Source organism: Garra rufa, chromosome 14 (assembly GCF_049309525.1).
Source record: "Garra rufa chromosome 14, GarRuf1.0, whole genome shotgun sequence".
NCBI lineage: Eukaryota > Metazoa > Chordata > Actinopteri > Cypriniformes > Cyprinidae > Garra > Garra rufa.
Window position 1 is genome coordinate 11,088,408 of NC_133374.1, and position 20,364 is coordinate 11,108,771.

General features: G+C 38.9%; 2 protein-coding genes across 2 annotated transcripts in view; one reads left to right on the top strand and one right to left on the bottom strand.

The window, feature by feature from the left end:
• Positions 1-707: 707 nt before the first annotated feature.
• Positions 708-7,270, bottom strand: rhbdd1 (rhomboid domain containing 1). The gene is made up of 8 exons (XM_073818223.1): positions 7,128-7,270; positions 5,522-5,674; positions 5,064-5,343; positions 4,479-4,611; positions 4,254-4,342; positions 1,724-1,780; positions 1,366-1,566; positions 708-1,281 (listed from the first exon to the last, which is right to left on the bottom strand). Exons 1-8 carry the CDS (start codon positions 7,128-7,130, stop codon positions 1,181-1,183), a joined length of 1,017 nt encoding a protein of 338 aa, XP_073674324.1. The 5' UTR covers positions 7,131-7,270; the 3' UTR covers positions 708-1,180.
• A 1,971-nt stretch (positions 7,271-9,241) lies between these two features.
• The window catches only part of irs1 (insulin receptor substrate 1), a 39,471-nt gene continuing 28,348 nt past the window's right edge, over positions 9,242-20,364 (top strand). Inside the window, exon 1 of the mRNA XM_073818107.1 lies at positions 9,242-13,073. Coding sequence (XP_073674208.1) covers positions 9,818-13,073 — 3,256 coding nt within the window. The 5' untranslated portion in view covers positions 9,242-9,817. The remainder of the gene's footprint in view (positions 13,074-20,364) is intronic.

Here is a 20,364-nt window from a genome sequence, read left to right on the forward strand (position 1 = left end):
AGAAAAATCCTTCAGGTCCCACAAATTCTGTGTTTTTTCTGAAATTTTGTATTTGAACCTTTTCCAACAATGACTGTATGACTTTAGGATCAATTTTTTCACAATGGGACTTTCTTATTTTGTCTAAATATTATATTTAGACAAAATAAGAAAAATATCTTCATTCTGTTCAAAAGTTTTCACCCCCAGCTCTTAATGCATTGTTTTTTCCTTCTAAACCATCAGTGAGCGTTTGAACCGTCTGTAATAGTTGCATATGAGTCCCTCAGTTGTCCTCAGTGTGAAAAGATGGATCTCAAAATCTACAGTCATTGTTGGAAAGGGTTCAAATACACAGAAATGCTGACAAAACTAATTTGTGGGACCTGAAAGACAGTTGTGGATCATTCAGGTAACAACACAGTATAAAGAAACAAGCGTATGTAAACTTTTGAACAGGGTATTTTTTATAAATTCAACTCTTGTAAGAATCTTTTATGTGAAATATCTTATTCAGGTCAGTACTAAATAAAAAATAACATGCATTTTTTATGATCCCTCTTATTTTGGCAAAATAATTAACATTTTGCAGATCCTGCAAGGTGTATGTAAACTTTTGACTTCAACTATAAGTAAATATTAACCTGATTTTTTCTTTGAATTACTAAATATCTTATCATATGAACAGGACGTGTCTTGAAACCAATGCAAAACTAACTACAACATAATCAGAATAAGAATAGTTTATTGTTTGTTTACAAAAATATGCTTTTCTTAAGAAACAAAGTATAAGTTACTCAGGAAGAAATGTTTGGATAAAATCAAGTGCTACAAACTTGAGAGGTTTTACATACATTTAGTAAGACTTATCGGCACACTGACAAAATCATCTTACTGTACATTCAACATACTGCAGAAAGGAAGTCTCATCCACAACCATGTGTCATGGATGTTCAGCTTTTAACATTAATACAAAGTGATCGCATTTAGCGCAAATGCAAATGTATATACAATTGTTGTGCGAATAGAAATACAGGCAGTAGCTTTGGAAACCTCCCATTAATGACATCATAAAACTGTTCAATGACAACCAATCAGCAGTGGAGAAATCTTCTCCTCTAGCTCTGATTGGTTGTTTAGTGCTCTGTTTAGTGTAAACAATCTAATAGTATTAGCATTTTGTGTCACATTCTCCAGCTGTTCAGCTGTTAAATCTCTGAAGTCGTCGATTGCGCATCTCTTCAGGAGTTGGGTTAGAGTGGGTATAAGTGGCACGTGATGATCTAGCCTGCGTGTAGCCACCTACAAAACAAAATAGCAATCAATGTTACACACTGTAGCTGCTAGTGCCTTAAAAAATGGTTCAGTTAATGAATAGTTGCTGACCTCTGTCATTCAGGCTGGCTCTGAGAGCTGCCTCATACTGCTCCTCTTCTGTCATTCCTCCTGTATAGGGATGCTGGGGTGGTGCAGAGGGCATGCGTGTGTTGTACGGCTCTCTGTAGGGGGCGCCATAGCTCCCGGGATTAAATGACTGCTGTCCATAATGGGAGTTTGGAGGATACGGAACGCCATATCCACTGTATCCTGTGAACACAGATTTTTACAAATAATGGATCCGGAGGACATCAAATAGTTCTCAAAATCAGAGCCATTTCTAGGCTGGCAGTGATTTAAATCAGATTGCAGTCTTTATACTTAAATGAATATTTCCCTATTAAACAAAATGAGCAAAATCGTTTACCTGATGAATTGTAGTATGTTTGCTGCCTTCCATAACGCCCATTAGATGTCACAACGCCTAAAATAACAAGATTTTTAATTACTTTTAATGATTTTCAAATGTAAATTATTCCTGTGATACAACGCTGAATTTTTAGCATCATTACTGCAGTTTTCAGTGTCACATGATTCTTCAGAAATACTCGTACTCAAGCGCTCTTTCTTTTCACGGAATGTGCGTTGGTTTCTTTGGCAATGCCGTTGCGTTGTTATGTCATTGCTAAAAACAACAATAACAGTGACATGGTTTGCAATATAGATGCTGTTTTATTCAGTATTATTCAAGAAAACACAGCATTTTCTTCTCAATATTTTCAGTGCCTATATTGACATTATTAACCCATCTTAGTACAATCACTGGAAGTAAATGCTACAGCCATACCAAGACAGGTCAGTAAGTGGCAATAATAGTACTCCAAAGTACACAGGAATTGATTAACTAAAAAAAGATCTAAAGAACATAAAAAGGACACACATTCATTTTTCTTTAACAAATTTAATTGCAAAATATGCACCATTCAACTGAAAAGCCATAATAAATAAATGTACCGTAAAAGACAGTATGGGATTAACAAAAAACATTTCTCCTTCCCTTTATTTCTTCCTTTCTGAATGTAGTTTTTGGTCCAAAACATGCAAATGGTGCAAAATATACAAGCTGTAATATAATGCATTACATTTATTTAAAACATAATGTCCTAATTGTTTAGGTTTTTAGAAAGCACTTTAACTTCTTTCACATTTACAACTCTGTGTTTGCTGCATAAAAAACATTGGTCGAGATTTGCAATAATCTGACCAAAAACAGCTGAAAATTTGACCGTGCAAATTAATTCTCTGTCACGAGGGGGCGCTTTAGGAGCGCTGAAATATTACGGTTTCCCTAGTAATGGCTGAAAGCAAAGCTGCTTTAACGCTGTTTTATCAGGCATGAAATGAAAATGCCAACGACACGTTTCTGAGGACAGTCGGTTCCCTTCAGATACATTCATATAAAGACAACAGTGCCGCGTTTTGACTTTGAAACGTGCAGTGAGCATGCATTGACCTAAAGCTGCTCTCTGACCTGCGCATCTCAGATTTAGAGAAATGTCAGATCAATATCCGCGAACCTGATTTTTTTTCTGCAGCCACAGTACGCCGGAAATCCGGCGTGGTGCCGGAACGCTATCACCCCTGCAGGTTTTCACAACAAATCCCGCCTAATTGCTACTCAATACACGTTTTGTTGAGGGGTTCCCCTGTACAGTTCGAATTCCAGGGGATAAAGATAATGTTATTGGGGTCGTTTCAACCCGCGGACATGAAAAACCACCCGCTGAAACAGAGTTAAAGTAGCCCAAATCCACGGGACACTGACAAGCTTGTTTCTGCAAAGACGTTTATTATGTTTTCCACAAAAAACGTCTGACGCGTTTACGTTTTACGTGGCATGAAAACATGCCAAATCCGAACAGACTGAAACGGATTTCCAGGAATCCGATTTGAATAGGATTCCAAACCACATGTGAATGTAGCTTGAAACGGAATTGCACAAATCAGATTTAATGTAGTCCGTTGCTGTTCAGACTACCTAAATATGATCGGATTTCAATCGGATTTGCATAAAAATCGGATTTGAGCCTCATTCAGACTGTCAGCCCAAATCCGATTTGTATGCAAATCCGATTGAAATACGATCATAAACACATCAAGACGTTTTTGTGGAAAACCTAACGAATGTCTTTGCAGAAACAAGTTTGTGTTGTTGCGAACTGCAAGTCAAGCGGGAGAAGACAATATACGGCTAGTATACGCACCTCTTTGAGTTTTGAAACCAGCGGAGACGGCAGCACAGAATAAAGTCACACATTCCAGCTTCCTGCATTTCTGCCGCTGCTTTAGAAGATGAATATAATTCAGCGCGACGGCAACGTTGTTATATCGCAAGACAGCATCTATATTGCAAACTGTATCGCTGTTATTGTTGTTTGTAGTGTTGGCATAACAACGCAACGGCATTGAACAGTTGTGACACGCTGTGTGGACAGTCAGTTATTTAAATCAGATTCCGGATATGGACAAAATCGAATTTGGTCTGACAGTCTGAACGGGGCTTGAAACGGATTTCCAGGAATCCGATTTGAATAGGATTCCAAACCACATTTGAATGTAGCTTGAAACGGATTTGCACAAATCGGATTTCATGTAGTTTGCTGTTCAGACTACCTAAATATGATCAGATTTCAATCGGATTTGCTGTTCAAGAAACATTTATTAAAATCAATGTTGAAAACTGTTAATATTTTTGTGGAAATTATGACTCTAAAAGTAAAAAAATTTTTTTTATTTCAAACAGAAATCTTTTGTAACATTATAAATGTTGTTACAGTCACTTTCAATCAATTTAATGCATCCATGCTAAATAAAACCAATAATTTCCTTACAAAAATATACTGAATGTATTGAATGGTAGTGTATTCACACTTAAAAACATTGAAAATGCTGTTTACCTGCACAGGTTTTCATGAGGCTCTTTAGTGGTCCAGTCGTGTAGAGCAGACCGACCAGGATCCCAGCCAGGTGTCCCACAAATGACGTCCTGCAAAAGAGATGTGAATGTGAATGTGTGTTAATACAGGCCGTGAACCAGATCCTAGGCCTGCTACAAATTAAAACATGTTTATGAAAAAAGAGAAAATGAACTTTAGCATCTTTGAAATGTGTTTCATGCCTACCCAGGGTTCATGATATGGATGAGGACCAACTCTACCCAGCAGGCGTAGCGATTGGCTATGGGTAGCCCCATTACGTATGTAGCCCCTCCTGGATGATAATGATTATTTACCACCTTCAGCCCAAACAGAACACCTGAAATGAATCACAAACAGCTTCAGTGGTTATTTCTTGGTAGAAAAAGTTCAAAATGACATCTAAGAATCAATTGATTTCTGTTGTCTGCTCATTTTTTTATTCTTTCCACCAACTGCATGTACTGTACATGATTAATAATATAGCAAAAGATACAAAAAGGTTTGTGGGCAGTAAGGCTTTTTCTAAAGAAGTTAATACTTTTATTGAGAAAGGATATTTTAAACTGAACAAAAGTGACAGTAAATACATTTCTATTTTAAATAAATGCTGTTATTTCATAAAAAAAAAAAAAAAATTATTAGAATGATTTCTGAAGAATCATGTGACACTGATGACTAGAGTAATGGCTGCTGAAACTTCAGCTTTGCAATACAGGATCTTTTTTGAAATATATTGAAATAGAAAACACTTATTTTAAAGCATGTGCAATCTATGGTGATCCAACACACCTGAGAAGCCCACTGCACACTGTAAACTATATGATGAGTCTTCTGTCATGTGTGTCAGTCCTGTTTCCAGGAGCAGGTACACAAATCCGGTGAGCACAGAGAAGACGGAGAGCAGGTACGCAAACCAGGTGCCTCCCAGTGTCCTCTCCAGCTTGATGCCCTTCCAAAGAAGTGAAGCCATGTTGAAGTACAAGTGCATGTCGTCAACATGGTGAAATGGTGACAGCAGCAGACGATTCCAGTCTTTGTACCAGTATGCCTCTCGAACACTCAAACATGTCTGCGAAACAGTGAAACACACCAGAAAAATCTTTAAGAACTGTCTACAACTTGCCTTTATTGTAACTTGTGCAACTTACAGCTTTTTCGATTTTTTTTTTTATTTGGCAGTTTATCAGCCAGCAGTTTATCTAACACACTATTGGCAGATGTGACCTATTTTTTATAATAACACATACCTGTAAGAGGGGTTTGACAGGAAACAAGAACAAATAGACGTTGAGGCCCAGCGTTGCAAGAGTGACTGGTGGGATGTTGTCGATTCCCAGCTGGAAAACCTGGGAGGCCAGCAGGAGCAGGCCGAGATTGGATCCCCTATGTCTGTTACGCATCTGAAACACATTTTTACATTTTTTTGTGAGACTGCTACTCGCTTATAAATGTTTTGGATTTAGTTAAGAAACATTCCAGTTACAATTTGTACACATCTGTCTACAGAACATGTCAAATCATTAAACATGACTGAGATCTGGTTAGCCGGTTGCAGGTAGTATTGGGGGAGGGGCATTTGCATTCTTGAGAACATCTGATTGGACTAAAACTGTAGTGCAGGATGAGTCATTAATATTTCCAGGAAGAGGATAACATTTTAAAAGTGCATGTTTGCAATTTGTTGACAAATATCCAGGCATACACTACCAGTCAAAAGTTTTTAAACTGTAGGATTTTTCATGTTCCAAGTTTCTTCTGCTCACCAAGCCTGCATGTATTTAATCCAAAGTACAGCAAAAGCAGTAATATTGTGAAATATTTTTACTATTTAAAATAGCTGCTTATTTGCTTTCTAAATTTTCAGCATTTTTACTCCAGTGTCACATGATCCTTCAGAAATCATTCTGATTTGCTGTGCAAGAAACATTATTATTTATCAATATTTAAAACAGTTGAGTATGTTTTTTTTTTTCAAGATTCTTTGATAAATCTAAAAGCTAAAATCTAAAATCAAAAGCTTCCGTAACATTATACACTATACCATTCAAAAGCTTGTAGTCAGTATATATTTAGTTATATTTTGGGGGGAAAATATAGAAATTAATACTTTTATTTAGTTAGGATGCTTTAAATTGATCAAAAATGATTATAAAGACATTTATAATGTTACAAAAGATTTTTATTTCAGATAAATGTTCTTTCTATTAATCCGAGAAACCTGAAAAAAATGTTTCTTAAACATCTAATCAGCTGTTAGATAACATAATAAGTCAACATAATAATAGTAATAATAAATGTTTTCCGAACAGCAATTCAGGATATTAGAATGATTTCTGAAAGATCGTGAGACTGGAATAATGATGCTAAAAATTCAACTTAGAAATCACAAGAATACAATTTTAAAATATATTCAAATAGAAAATTTTTAAAATTGTACAAATATTTCAGAAATGTACTGTTTCTGCTGTACATTGGATGAAATAAATGCAGGCTTGGTGAGCAGAAGAGACTTTCTGTAAAAAAAAAAAAAAAAATCGTACTGTTCAAAAACTTATGACATGTGGTGTGTAAAAAGCACCAAAGCTAAGGCATAAAGTTTTTTTGTTTTTTTTTCATAGGGTAGTGGTGCACACACAAGAGCCTTTAAGTAACGTTTAACTATTATCAAAACGAGAAATTGATCACTTTCTTTCAATAAAGACTCTATTATCCATACTAAACTGCCAATTTAAGAGAATATTCTGCTTAATATCATGCATGCACTCCATAAAGGCTCCATATTTTGAAGTGTAAGGTTAAATGTACTAACGTTACACACTACAAAAACACAATGACTGCGCATTTCTCACTTACCATAATATCCGAATGACAGCTTCGGTCTGAAAGGCTTTACGTTCCTTATGATGAAGTTGTGTTGTGCGTGAAATGAGAGTTCCTGAGTCCTAATATTAGGTATCAACAGTAGGACACGTCAGATTTTACTTTCATTTCACCATGTTTCGTCAGGTTGTAAACACGGAAGTGGTGCAACTGGGGCTTCTGGTCACATGATCTCATCGCTCCTGACGTTTGTAGTCTTTTCTCGTAGAAAACCGTTTGAAAGTTTTACTGGTTCAGCCTATGAATACTGTGCCCATATGCATAAGAGACCAATTCCATGTTTTGTTGTGAAACCTATGTTTGATAAACTATTATTTAACATAAAATTAACATAGAATGTAGCATATACTGTAGTTATTTTGACACATCAAACGCCTATTCCAAAGCTATGTAATGCAAAGAAATGTGACCCTGGACCACAAAACCAGCCTTAAGTAGCACTGGTATGTTTGTAGCAATAGCCAACAATACATAGCATAGGTCAAAATGATTGATTCTTCTTTTATGTCAAAAATCATTATGATATTAGGTAAAAATCATGTTCCATTTAGATATTTTGTCAGTTTTCTTCCATAAATATATCAAAACTTTTTTTTGATTAGTAATATGCATGACTAAGAACTTCATTTGGACAACTTTAAAGGTGATTTTCTCAATATTTCGGTATTTTGTGCACCCTCAGATTTCAAATAGTTGTATCTCTGCCAAATATTGCTCAATCATTTCAAACCATACATCAATGGAAAGCCTATTTATTCAGATTTATAGATCTCAATTAAAAAAAAAAAAAAATAGACAAAAAGTATCATATAACATGTTCTTGTAGTTTGACTGCAGATGGCAGTATTGCTCAATGAATGCAGAAATGAACAAGGTAGTGACACATTTAGCTCTTAAAATAGAAAATACCTTAAATTAGAGGTAAAAAATGTTTTTACCGTGTGAAAAGGTAAAACGTGATTTTATGCTTTATTATGAAAGTGGCTGTGCTTCATTTAAATTACTTTGTAAGTGAACATTTGACTATTGGGTAATTTATTACTGTATGATTTTCCTTTAACCCCTAATCTTTTACAAAATCTATTTTAAAGATATTATGATGTTATTGTATAAATAATATAGGGAATAAAAAAGCAAATGATTCAACATATTAACGTTTGGAAACAACCCTAAATGTTCTTAATAGGATCAAAATATGTAGGTTATTCATATGTACATTTATTTGTTTGTGTTTGAATTTCATTTTATCAATTAGATTCTTTTTAATGATCCTGTTAGGTTGAAATACATTTTTAAGGTACAATTCTTACCACATTTTACAGTGTATGATTCTTTTCAAATAACTATTAATGTTATGTTATATTTGCTTGTTTCTGTTAAAAATACATTTTCAGCTCATTTTTCAACACTGGGTTAGTCTAGGACGGTAATTATCCGATTCTCCGCCAGGTGGAAAAACAATTCCCCTTTTCACTACGCTGCATGTTACACACATTATGTAACTATAATTAATGTCCACAGTAATAAAAACAGCAACAACAATAAAGTGTCAAAGCACCCCCGCAATGCAAATACTCCTCAGTACATATTGTTCATTCGTCAGTCACTATATTTATCTATGCAAATAAATAGACTAGACAGTAACATGAACACTGTAAAATGTCACCGACTTTCTATTTTACAATTGTGTGCTTATAAATAACATCAGCGCATAGTTACATCGCGTCTTTTCATCACCGCCACTAAATAAAACTTTATAGGTGTGAATACTATCTTGTGAATGAATCATATGAAAGAATCGTTTAAGTAAACGAGTCGTTTTTAACGGGCTTGTTATGAATCTTTTTAGTGAACTAACTCAAAAGATTCGAGTCACTGGGAAGAATCAAAATCCCTACCACTAGGTTTGAATCACACGTCTCTCACAGCCCTGGGATGATTGACATTAGATTCATCCAATCAACAAGGTGCGTTCCAAAAGGGGCGGGATTCTTGGTTGTATCGTAACAAGCTAGGCTGCAACCCCCCAGTCTCAACTCCTCCATACAAACATACACGAGCGGTGCCTTGTTTTGGTCTGTTACGGCTTGGCTAAAAAGAAAACTCGGCGACTTTTGGAGGAACTTATGCAGCGGTTCAAGCCGACTCGGTACGTTTCCGTTGTAAATAACGGTCAGATGCATAGTTTGCGCCCGTGCTTCGGTTAATTGCACTTTGGGGATTTTTGCAGACAGCGCTTTGATCTCCGGGGTAAACGGGGTCGTGCGCTGCTGACTGCGCTTGTTTTGATAATGCATTCGGATCTTCTGACTGAAAAGGACGCTGTTTCGTAATATTTACTGTTTTGTATTTTTTTACAACATAAACTTGGTGCTTTCCGGCGGTACTTGCAATATTTTTTTCGAGGATGTCCGATGGATTATTTAAACTTAACGTTAGTTGTAACAATGTAATGCTGCTGAAAAAAGCCAAGTGTGCTACGGTATCGATGAACTCTTATAATTCAAGCTCTTGACGGAGCGCACAGAAGTGACTGGTTTAAGTGCTATTTTTTACTCAATGGAACCGTTTTTATCTCAGCGCTCACGTTTGGCAAAGAGTACATGCATAAAGCTTTGATTTTCAATCCTGCAATTTTTCTATAAATTATATTTTTTTATACCATGGCAAGCCCGACCACAGAGCAAGGATGTTTTTCCGACGTGAAAAAGGTGGGTTATTTAAGGAAACCCAAAAGCATGCACAAAAGGTTTTTTGTACTGAGGGTGGCGAGCGCCTCTGGACCATCCCGTTTGGAGTACTACGAAAACGAGAAGAAGTGGAGACACAAGTCTGGAGCGCCGAAAAGATCCATTCCGCTGGAGAGCTGCTTTAATATCAACAAAAGAGCGGATTCTAAAAACAAACATCTCGTCGCACTTTATACCAAGGATGAGTACTTCGCCATCGCTGCTGACAGCGAGCTAGAGCAGGAGTCATGGTATCAATCTCTGGTTGATCTTCATAACAGAGGTAAGGTCCACGAAACTGCCGCGGGCCGCGGAGATGGAGAGGATAATTACGGCGAGGCCACGCCAGGACCTGCCTTCAAAGAAGTTTGGCAAGTTATTTTGAAACCAAAGGGTCTGGGTCACACAAAGAACTTGATTGGCGTTTACAGATTATGCCTCACCAATAAGACTATCAGTTTTGTGAAACTCAATTCTGATGCGGCCGCTGTGGTGCTGCAGTTAATGAATATTAGGAGATGTGGTCACTCTGAAAATTTCTTCTTTATTGAAGTAGGGAGATCTGCTGTGACCGGGCCTGGGGAGTTTTGGATGCAGGTGGATGACTCGGTTGTGGCTCAGAACATGCATGAAACTATATTAGAAGCCATGAAAGCCATGAGTGAGGAGTTCAGACCCCGCAGCAAAAGTCAGTCATCTTCCAACTGCTCAAACCCCATCTCAGTGCCAGTCAGGAGGCATCATCACAACAATCCTCCACCCAGTCAAGTTGGCCTAGGCAGGCGCTCTCGGGCTGAGAGCGTGACGGCCACTTCTCCTGTTAGACCTGGCAAACACAGCCATTCGTTTAGAGTGAGAGCGTCCAGTGATGGAGAGGGCACCATGTCCAGACCGGCATCTGTGGATGGGAGCCCAAGCAGTCCGAGCACAGCCCGACCTCAATCACAACGACACAGGGGTGGATCCAGACTTCACCCGCCACTCAATCACAGCAGATCAATCCCCACTCCCACCTCACGGTGCTCCCCCTCAGCCATCAGCCCCGTCAGCCTGTCTTCCAGCAGCACTAGTGGCCATGGATCCACGTCCGACTGCCTCTGTCCACGCCGCTCTAGCGCCTCTATATCTGGATCGCCCAGTGACGGCGGATTCATCTCCTCGGATGAATACGGATCCAGCCCCTGCGACTTTCGGAGCTCCTTCCGTAGCGTGACTCCTGACTCGCTCGGCCACACGCCACCCGCCAGGGAGGAGGAGATTAACAATTACATCTGTATGGCCAAGCCTGGTTCACTCCAATCGCGAAGGGGAACGCCATCGAGACTGGAGGAACCCGAGCTTGAGAAATGCTTTCGTAAGCGAACGCATTCTTCTGGAGCATCGCCGCCAACTCCGTGCCATCAAAAGACTCCCTCGCAATCTTCCGCTAATTCGCTAGAGGAATACACTGTGATGATGCCCACATACCCACGAAGCCGTTCGGCATCGTCATCGTCGTCAACATACAGGCACTCGTTTATGCCTACGCATTCATACCCAGAGGAAGGTATCGATGCTTCACAAGCTAAAGACCACAGTAGACCAGATCACAAAGATGACGGATACATGCCCATGCAGCCAGGTGTTGCGTCTGCGACGCCAACAGCGAAAAGCGGTGACTACATGCCCATGAGTCCAAAAAGTGTATCAGCACCACAGCAAATTATCAACCCCCGGCAACACTCGCATGTCGACTCCAATGGTTACATGATGATGTCACCAAGTGGCAGCTGCTCTCCAGATGGCACAACAAACTATGGCAAGATCTGGACTAATGGCGTCAACCCTAAGCTCTCCGTGGAGAGCATGGAAGGGAAAGTGTCATCTTGTGGAGACTACATAAACATGTCTCCAGCTAGTTGTTCAACAACCAGTACGCCTCCAGACTGCTTTTTCAACCCTGTTGAAGATCCTCCCAGGCCAATGTACGCTTACTTCTCTTTACCGCGTTCTTTCAAACACGCCAACAGGAAGCAAGACCAAAGCCCTCTTCGGATATCACTGGGCTCGAGTCGATTGGCGTACGCAGACTCTTCGTCGTCTTCTGCGAGCAGCGACAGCTTGGGTGGTCAGGGCAATTCGCAGCAGTCTGCTGTCAAACCTAAAAGGTCAGAGGGCAACGGGAGGCTGACACGTCCAACACGCCTCTCGCTGGATGCTAGCAAAGCTAGTACTCTTCCACGAACACGTGAGAGTCCCTTCCCCACAGAGCCCAAAAGTCCTGGGGAGTATGTCAACATTGAATTTAACGACAAGGCGTTTTCGGCGAGCTTAGCGTCGCTGTTCCCACCTGTGTTTTCTGGAAGTGATGCTGAGGCCACATCAGATCTTTCATCGTCTGAATACATGAACATGCAGCTTGGGTCGCAGGCTGGTGGGCTCTGCCCAAAAATGCAAATATCCGCTTCCTGTTCAGACTATGCCATAATCACTCCATCAAACGCTGTATCCTCTCCTCCGCTGCCGTGTGAGAGCATATGTGACCGTGACTACATCAGCATGCAGTTAGCATCCTGCACTAGCTTTCCTGATACTCAAATGATGCTGATGACCGAGGCCTTGCCGGATGCAGATGCCCCTTCTTGTTCTGATGTAACGCCGTTAAGTAGTGCGCCTGGAAGACCGGCTCTAATCGGCCCCTTGTCAGGACTTAGTGCATTCACACGGGTCAACTCCAATTCTGGGCGGAATCAGGGGGCTAAAGTAATCCGGGCTGACCCCCAGGGTCGACGACGACATAGTTCGGAAACTTTTGCTTCGACGGCGACCAGAGGGTCGGTTGACACATCAGCCACCTGCCAGTCAGGTGAGGTGAAGCGCCACAGCTCCGCCTCTTTCGAGAATGTGTGGTTGAGACCCGGCGAGGCCTCTGCTGCTTCTACCGCTCCACCTGCATCTACAGTAACCAACGGACAAATGGAAACCGCTTCGGGCCCAATTCCCACATTAACCAACCATGACCAGAACGGCCTGAACTACATTGATCTGGATCTAGTGCAGAATGGAGAGCAGCATGTTCCAGATTGGAATGGGTTCCAGTCTCGGCCAGTGGAGCTGGGAGCCGTGGAAGGTATAGAAGAGCTCCGTGCCTACGCCAGTATAAACTTCCAGAAATCAGACGAGACCAGAGGGAATCTCACGAGCAGAGAAGGTAAGACCCAAGTGTTTGTTTAAGAACGGTTATCAAAAGAGCATCTGAGAATGCTGTGTTCTTGAGTATTGGCATGTGTGAGCTATAAATTTCTTAGTGTCTTTTGTGTTTAATAGGTAATATGCATATCATGTTATTATTTATAAAAACAGCCCTCATTTATCTGTGCAGCTTGGAAAATCCCTTTCTGAAATCTTAGGAGAGAGCTAAGGGGGTTTAGATTCCCTCCCACTGATGACTGGGCCTCTTCAGGCTGATAAATGGACATATTTGTGAATGGAGGCAGAAAGGGTTAGCATGTCTACACTTGCTCCCAATGCGACAAAAGGAAAAAACAGCACATATATGCGTTTGTGAGTCACTAAGCAGCTTATAGGATGTCTTTTTCCTGAATGGGAGTTTATTTAGTGTGTGAGTCAACTCTTCAGAGTTGTCTTTGATATTAATCAAGCGCTGCGAGAGATCTACAGGGCTGCCACTACTGTGCATTCTCCACTTCGCCCAAGGGTTTGTGTGTCATGCCTGGCTGACTCTGTATCATCGTTGTTTTAGTTTATTTACTTGCCCTTCAGCGAGTGTAGGGTTTTCCACCCTCTTGGCCTTCCTTTACTACTCTCTTTTTTTCCCCAGATGTGTTTTTGAGTATCCTAATGATTGCATATCAAGTTTAAGCAGAGCAGTTCAGAGAATCATTTGTGTTCATTTTTAATGGTTTTATTTTTTTCAATGTTAATTATTTTTCTAAAATAAGAAGAATCATGCAAAATGCAAGTTATTTTTTAATTAGTACTGATCTGAATAAGGCATTTTACATAAGACGTTTACATATAGTCCACAAGAGAAATAATAGTTGAATTTATAAAAATGACCCTGTTCAAAAGTTTACATACACTTGATTCCTAATACTGGGGGGTTTTCTTGCTTTTTTTTTTTTTTAGTAATAGTTGTTCATGAGCCCCTTGTTCGTCATGAACAGTTAAACTGCCTGCTATTCTTCAGAAAAATCCTTCAGGTCTCACAGATTCTTAGTTGTTGTTTTTTTTTTCAGCATTTTTGTGTATTTGAACCCTTTTCAACAATGACTGTACTTTTGAGATCCTTTTTTCCACACTAAGAACAACTGAGGGACTTTTTGAATTGGGTGATCAAGGTAAATTTAACTTATTTTGTCTTCTGGGAAACATGCAAGTATCTTCTGTAGCTTCTGAAGGGCAGTACTAAATTAAAAAAAAATATGATATATCAGCAAAATAAGAAAAATGTACACATCCTCATTCCGTTCAAAAGTTTACACCCCTGGCTTTTAATGCATCGTTTTTTTTTTTCCTTCTGAAGCACCAGTGAGCTTTTGAACCTTCTGTAATAGTTGAATATGAGTCCCTCAGTTGTCCTCTGTGTGAAAAGATGGATCTCAAAATCAGTCATTGTTGGAAAGGGCTCAAATATATAAAAATGCTGAAAAACCAAAGAATCTGTGGGACCTGAAGAACTTTTCTGAAGAACAGTGGGCAGTTTAAAGGAACACTCCACTTTTTTGGAAATAGGCTCATTCTCCAACTCCCCCCGAGTTAATAAGTTGAGTTTTACCATTTTGAAATCCATTCAGCCGTTCTCCTGTTCTGGCGATATCACTTTTAGCATAGCTTAGCATAGATCATTGAATCCTATTAGACCAATAGCATCACGTTCAAAAATGACCAATGAGTTTCCATATTTGTCCTATTTAAAACTTGACTCTTCTGTAGTTATATCGTGTACTAAGACCGGTGGGAATGCAAAGCTTCAATTTTCTAGGCTGATAAGATTAGGAACTACACTCCCATTCCGGCGTAATAGTCAAGGAAGTTTGCTGCTGTAATAAGGCCGAAGCAGGAGCAGTAATACCACGCAGCACATGTGCAAATGCTAAACTAGCTGGGAACTCATTTCTGATAATACTCCGCCTGCTTCGGCCATATTACGGCAGCAAACTTCCTTGACTATTACGCCGGAATGGAAGTGTAGTTCCTAATCTTATCAGCCTAGAAACTCGCAGCTTTGCATTTCCACCGGTCTTAGTACACGATATAACTACAGAAGAGTCAAGTTTTAAATACAACAAATATGGAAACTCGTTGGTCATTTTTGAACACGATGCTATTGGTCTAATAGGATTCAATGATCTATGCTAAGCTATGCTAAAAGTGATATCGCCAGAACAGGAGAACGGCTGAATGGATTTCAAAACGGTAAAAATCAACTTATTAACTCGGGGGGAGTTGGAGAATTAGCCTATTTCCAAAAAAGTGTAGTGTTCCTTTAACTGCTCAGGACAAACAAGGGACTCAAGAAAAACTATTACTAAACAAAAAAGAAGCTGTAGATCATTCAGATAACAACACAATATGAAAAATCAAGTGTATGTAAACTTTTGAACAGTCTTTTTTTTTATTAACTATTTTCTCTTATGCACTATGTATATGTAAACTTCTTTCATGTGAAATACTAAATATAAAATAACATGCATTTTGTATGATCCCTCTTGTTTTGGTAAAATAATTAACATTTTGCAGATTCTGCAAGGTGTATGTAAACTTTTGACTTCAAAAAGTGTTGTTTTAGCTCTTAATGATGTTATGTTCTCTACCAAAACGAATGAGGATATTGTTATGGATGGTTCACCCAAAAAAGAAAATTGTGTAATTGTGTAATCCACATGTGGTTCCAAATCTTAATGATTTATTTTCCTCGTCTGCAGAAGACAAAAAAAGCTATGAAGAATGTTTCAACTGTTTTTGTTCATACTCTGTCAGTGGGGTTTAAAAACACAGATGTTTTTAAGAATGTCTTCTTTTGTGTTGTGCAGAAGATGGAAAGAAAGGGTTTAGAATGACATAAGTAAGTGATGACAGAATTATCAGTTTAATGAATTTTCCTAGTGTTTTCTGAGGAAGCATTTGTTTTGATGGGATGAGAACCTGCACCCATATGCATTCTTGACTTGGATTGGTCGCTTGGCTTGAGATATTCAGGGGGGTGAGAGAGAGCACAGGGGCTTCAGTGTTGCGTAACCAATGTTTTTTTGACTCTGGGAAGCCCTGTGTGTTTGTATGTGTGTGTGTGTGTGTGTGTGTGTGTGCCTGCCCTAGTAAAACCCCCTGTGTTCCTCTGGAGACAAGAGATGTGATGATACGGACATCATCTGCAATGCCTCCTCTTGTTGTATTTTAGTGTGAGGGTTATTTTTGGTCCATTTATTGCATATGTTGTTGTCAGTTTTGGCAGGATGTCTATCTAAGGCTCCAGTTTCCTAATTTCATCTGCCTCTTCTGGCACATGTTCTGCCCATGGCATGCTCCTGTGTGGCTCCGCGCCAATGCCACCCATCTCTATGGTAACCCTTTTGCCGCAGCGCTTTTTTCTCCATGTCACAGTGGATTAAGGGGCCACAGACTGAGATGCCGGGGGCTTCAGAAAGCCGCATTACCATTGGGCAGTGGTGGGGTGGGGCGGGGTGACAGAGTTCTTCGGTGGGTTTGGTCAGAGTGAGACGATGAGAAGCCCAGCCCACCTCAGGCCACCGTGATGGGGTCACCCTGCAGAGTGGCTTCTTGTCCCCTTCTCCCTCTCGCTCCCTTTTGCTCCGTTTCAACAACGTTTTCCTCTTTGTTGTCTTTCCCTCCCTTTCTTGCATCCTTTTGGAGATTTGAAGTGCCAAGTATTGTGCAGCAGCAGGATCGGTTAGGGGCGGAGCTCTGGGAGCAGATCAGAGAGGAATCATGGGTATTCAGGGTAGTACCAAAGCATCAGTTCAGGATGAAATCACAGGGAGTTGTTTTGAGTTGAATTTAGGCTATTGTTGAATTGTCATTGATTAATTTGAAGCTTATGAATGGTTGGTTTATTCACTTGTACACCAAATTCGGTAATCTATATTAATGGTAATTTTATGTTAATGCTTTTAATTTGATACTAAATGTACACTGCTGTTCAAAGGTTTGGGATCAGTAAGGTATTTTATAAAGAAGCCTCTTCTGCTCATCAAAGTTCTATTTATTTGAACAGTAGTAAAAAATACAGTGAAAACAGTCGTCATTGTGAATTATTATTGCAATTTAACTGTTTTCTATTTTAATATTTTACTTTAAACAATTTTGGAACAACGTAATGTCACTTTTACTGTCAATTTTCTGCATGCTTGCAGAATAAGTGTTACTGATCCTGAACTTTTAAATGGTATTGTAAATGCATGTCTGAATATTTATAAATATTAAAGGCAAATATTCACATTTCTTAACTGGTGTTGTTTATAATGGTAAACATTAACATACATTTATATGAGTATCATTTATAATCAGAAAATTATTAATAATAACAATACAAGTTTGAAATATTCTGAAAATCATTCAGAGGAATGTAAATAAAGCTATTTTAAATCGTTTCTGTTTTTAAAATAATCATCTGTTTGATCCTTCACCAGGGAAAAAATATTAATTCTGAATGTATAAAGACGTAAAAGCACACATTTCCTCAATAAATTCCACTTTTTGAGTTATTTCATTATTCATGTTTGGAGTACAAATTGTGCATTTATGAAGCACTTTTTTTTTTATTCTTTCCTAATGCACTAGTATGGCCAATATTAATAGTTCATTGTCTGTAGTAATGCCAACTTAATTGATCAGCAATTTAAATTATACCTGAATATGAAAATCTCTAGTTGATGCATGAGCACAGATAGATCAGGCAGGAAGCAGGTTCATAAAAATGGCTAAATTACAGATCACTGTCAAGGTCATCAGTAGTGGGATGAGGTTGGCAGGTCTGGTGCTCTGTTCTTTGATGAGATCCTTGGAATGCGTGTGAACAGGGAAATGAGGTGTGTGTGTGTGTGTGTGTGTGTGTGTGTGTGTGTGTGTGTGTGTGTGTGTGTGTGTGTGTGTGTGTGTGTGTGTGTGTGTGTGTGTGTGTGTGTGTGTGTGTGTGAGAGAGTAGCTCCAGGGTTGGAATGTAACAGCAGCTTTTGTGCCTGTTTTACAGAGCCGCTTGTTAAAGTAGACACAGGCAGAGATATGGAGAGAGAGGAAGTAAAGAGAGAGGTAGGAAGGGGCACACAGCAGGAGAAGCAGAGAGAAATAAGGAGGGTTTAAGAGATTAACTGATCAAGGCCATGTATAAGGGGAACCAGAAATTCTCCAATCAGAGTTTCGTGTAGAACGACCCTGGCATCTATTTCCATACAGCACATAGGATTTGTTTTTGCTTTGAAGTGTTTTAAGGCAGCAAGTAAAATGTTTGCTTAATAGGGACAACCTATGCCTTTCAGCGCTGAGAACATAGAGTAAATGCTCTCACGTGCATTCGTACAAATTGTGTTGTTAGTACCCAAGGTCAAATATTAGCAGATGCTCAGAGCACACATGCCAACAGAAATCACAAATATTTGAGCAGTGTGAAAGCATGGATTCCTCGGTTCTTTATCTGTAATATTTGAAGTATTCTATTCAAGTTTTTGTCTTTAGACTCTGTATTGTTCTGTATTTCATGTAAGAATTTGTACTGAATGATGTATTTAAATGAAAAAGTTAGTTCTTTCCTTTTTTGAACATTTATGATGTTCTAAACCTATGACTTTGTTCCAAAGACAAAAGTAGAAATTAAAGGGATAGTTCACTCAAAAAGGAAAATTCTGTCATTTAATTATTCGCCCTCAAAGGGTGTTCACAGTGTTCATCTTCGGATCACGAATTAAGATATTTTTTAATGAAATCTGAGAGATTTCTGACCCTGCACAGGTTTGATATGCACAGTCCAAAAGCGAAAATAATAGTTTTTAGAATTCATAAAAACGACCCTGTTCAAAAGTTTACGTACACTTGATTCTTAATACTGTGTTACCTGAATGATCCACAGCTGTATTTTTTTTAGTGTTTCTTATTTGTCCTGAACAGTTAAACTGCCTGCTGTTCTTCAGAAAAATCCTTCAGGTCCCACAAATTCTTTGGTTTTTCAGCATGTTTATGTATTTGAACTCTTTCCAATGATGACTGTATGATTTTAAGATCCATCTTTTCACACTGAGGACAACTGAGGGACTCGTATGCAACTATTACAGAAGGTTCAAACGCGCACTGATGCTTCAGAAGGAAACACGATGCATTAAGAGCTGGGGGTGAAAACTTTTGAACAGAATGAAGAATGAAGTTTACTGTTTTCTTATTTTGCCTAAATATTGTACTTTTTCATTTAGTACTGCCCTTAAGAAGCTACAGAAGATTCTTCCATGTTTGCCAGAAGACAAAATAAGTTAAATTTACCCTGCTCTCCAAATTCCAAATTTTTTCACCCCCCTTCTGTTATTGCATCGTGTTTCGTTCTGAAGCAAAAGTGAGCGTTTGAACCTTCTGTAATAGTTGCATATGAGTCCCTCAGTTGTCCTCAGTGTGGAAAGAATATACAAAAATGCTGAAAAACCAAAGAATTTGTGGACCTGAGGGATTTGTTCTGAAGAACAGCGGCCAGTTTAACTGTTCTGGACAAACAAGGGACTCATGAACAACTAAATCACTAAATAAAAAAAACACAGCTGTGGATCATTCAGGTAACAACACAGTATTAAGAATAAAGCGCATGTAAACTTTTGTACAGGGTCATTTTTATAAGTTCAACCATTTTATCTTGTGGACTATATGTAATGCTTTTTATGTGAAATATCTTATTCAGGTCAGTGCTAAGATTTTAGCTGACACTGCAAGGTGTGTGTAAACTTTTGACTTCAACTGTATGTGAATGTAAGCTTTGAGAACTAGATTTCATTGAATAAACTAGTTAAAACAGCTTAAGTTTCTTCACACAAAGATATCATTTGGCTTCATAAGGTTTGATATGCACAGCTTGTTTTATTTGGAATAGTTTCATGGTTCTTGTTTGGTGTGTTTTTGGAGCATGACCGCATCTGTTCTCAAAGTTGCATTCACTTTCACTGTACAGAAAAGAGCTTGGAAAGAGTGATTCTTGTATTCATCAGATGAACATTATACAAGTTGTGAATTATTGTTTTCAATTGACACAAATGGAGAACAAAAAGGTTTTGGCTTTTTAGAAATGCTGATAAAAGTAACGGAAGCTCTCGGTTTCGACGTGGTGTTGTCAAGTCAAATATCTATGTGATTACTCTTATTCTTGTTTATCTCAATAATGTTGAATATGATGTGGTTATTGTATCATTTCCACATCAGACCTTTGCGTTTATCTTTATCCGCCAAAGATAGAACCACATGAACTCCCACATCCCTTTTTGTTCTTCAAAGTC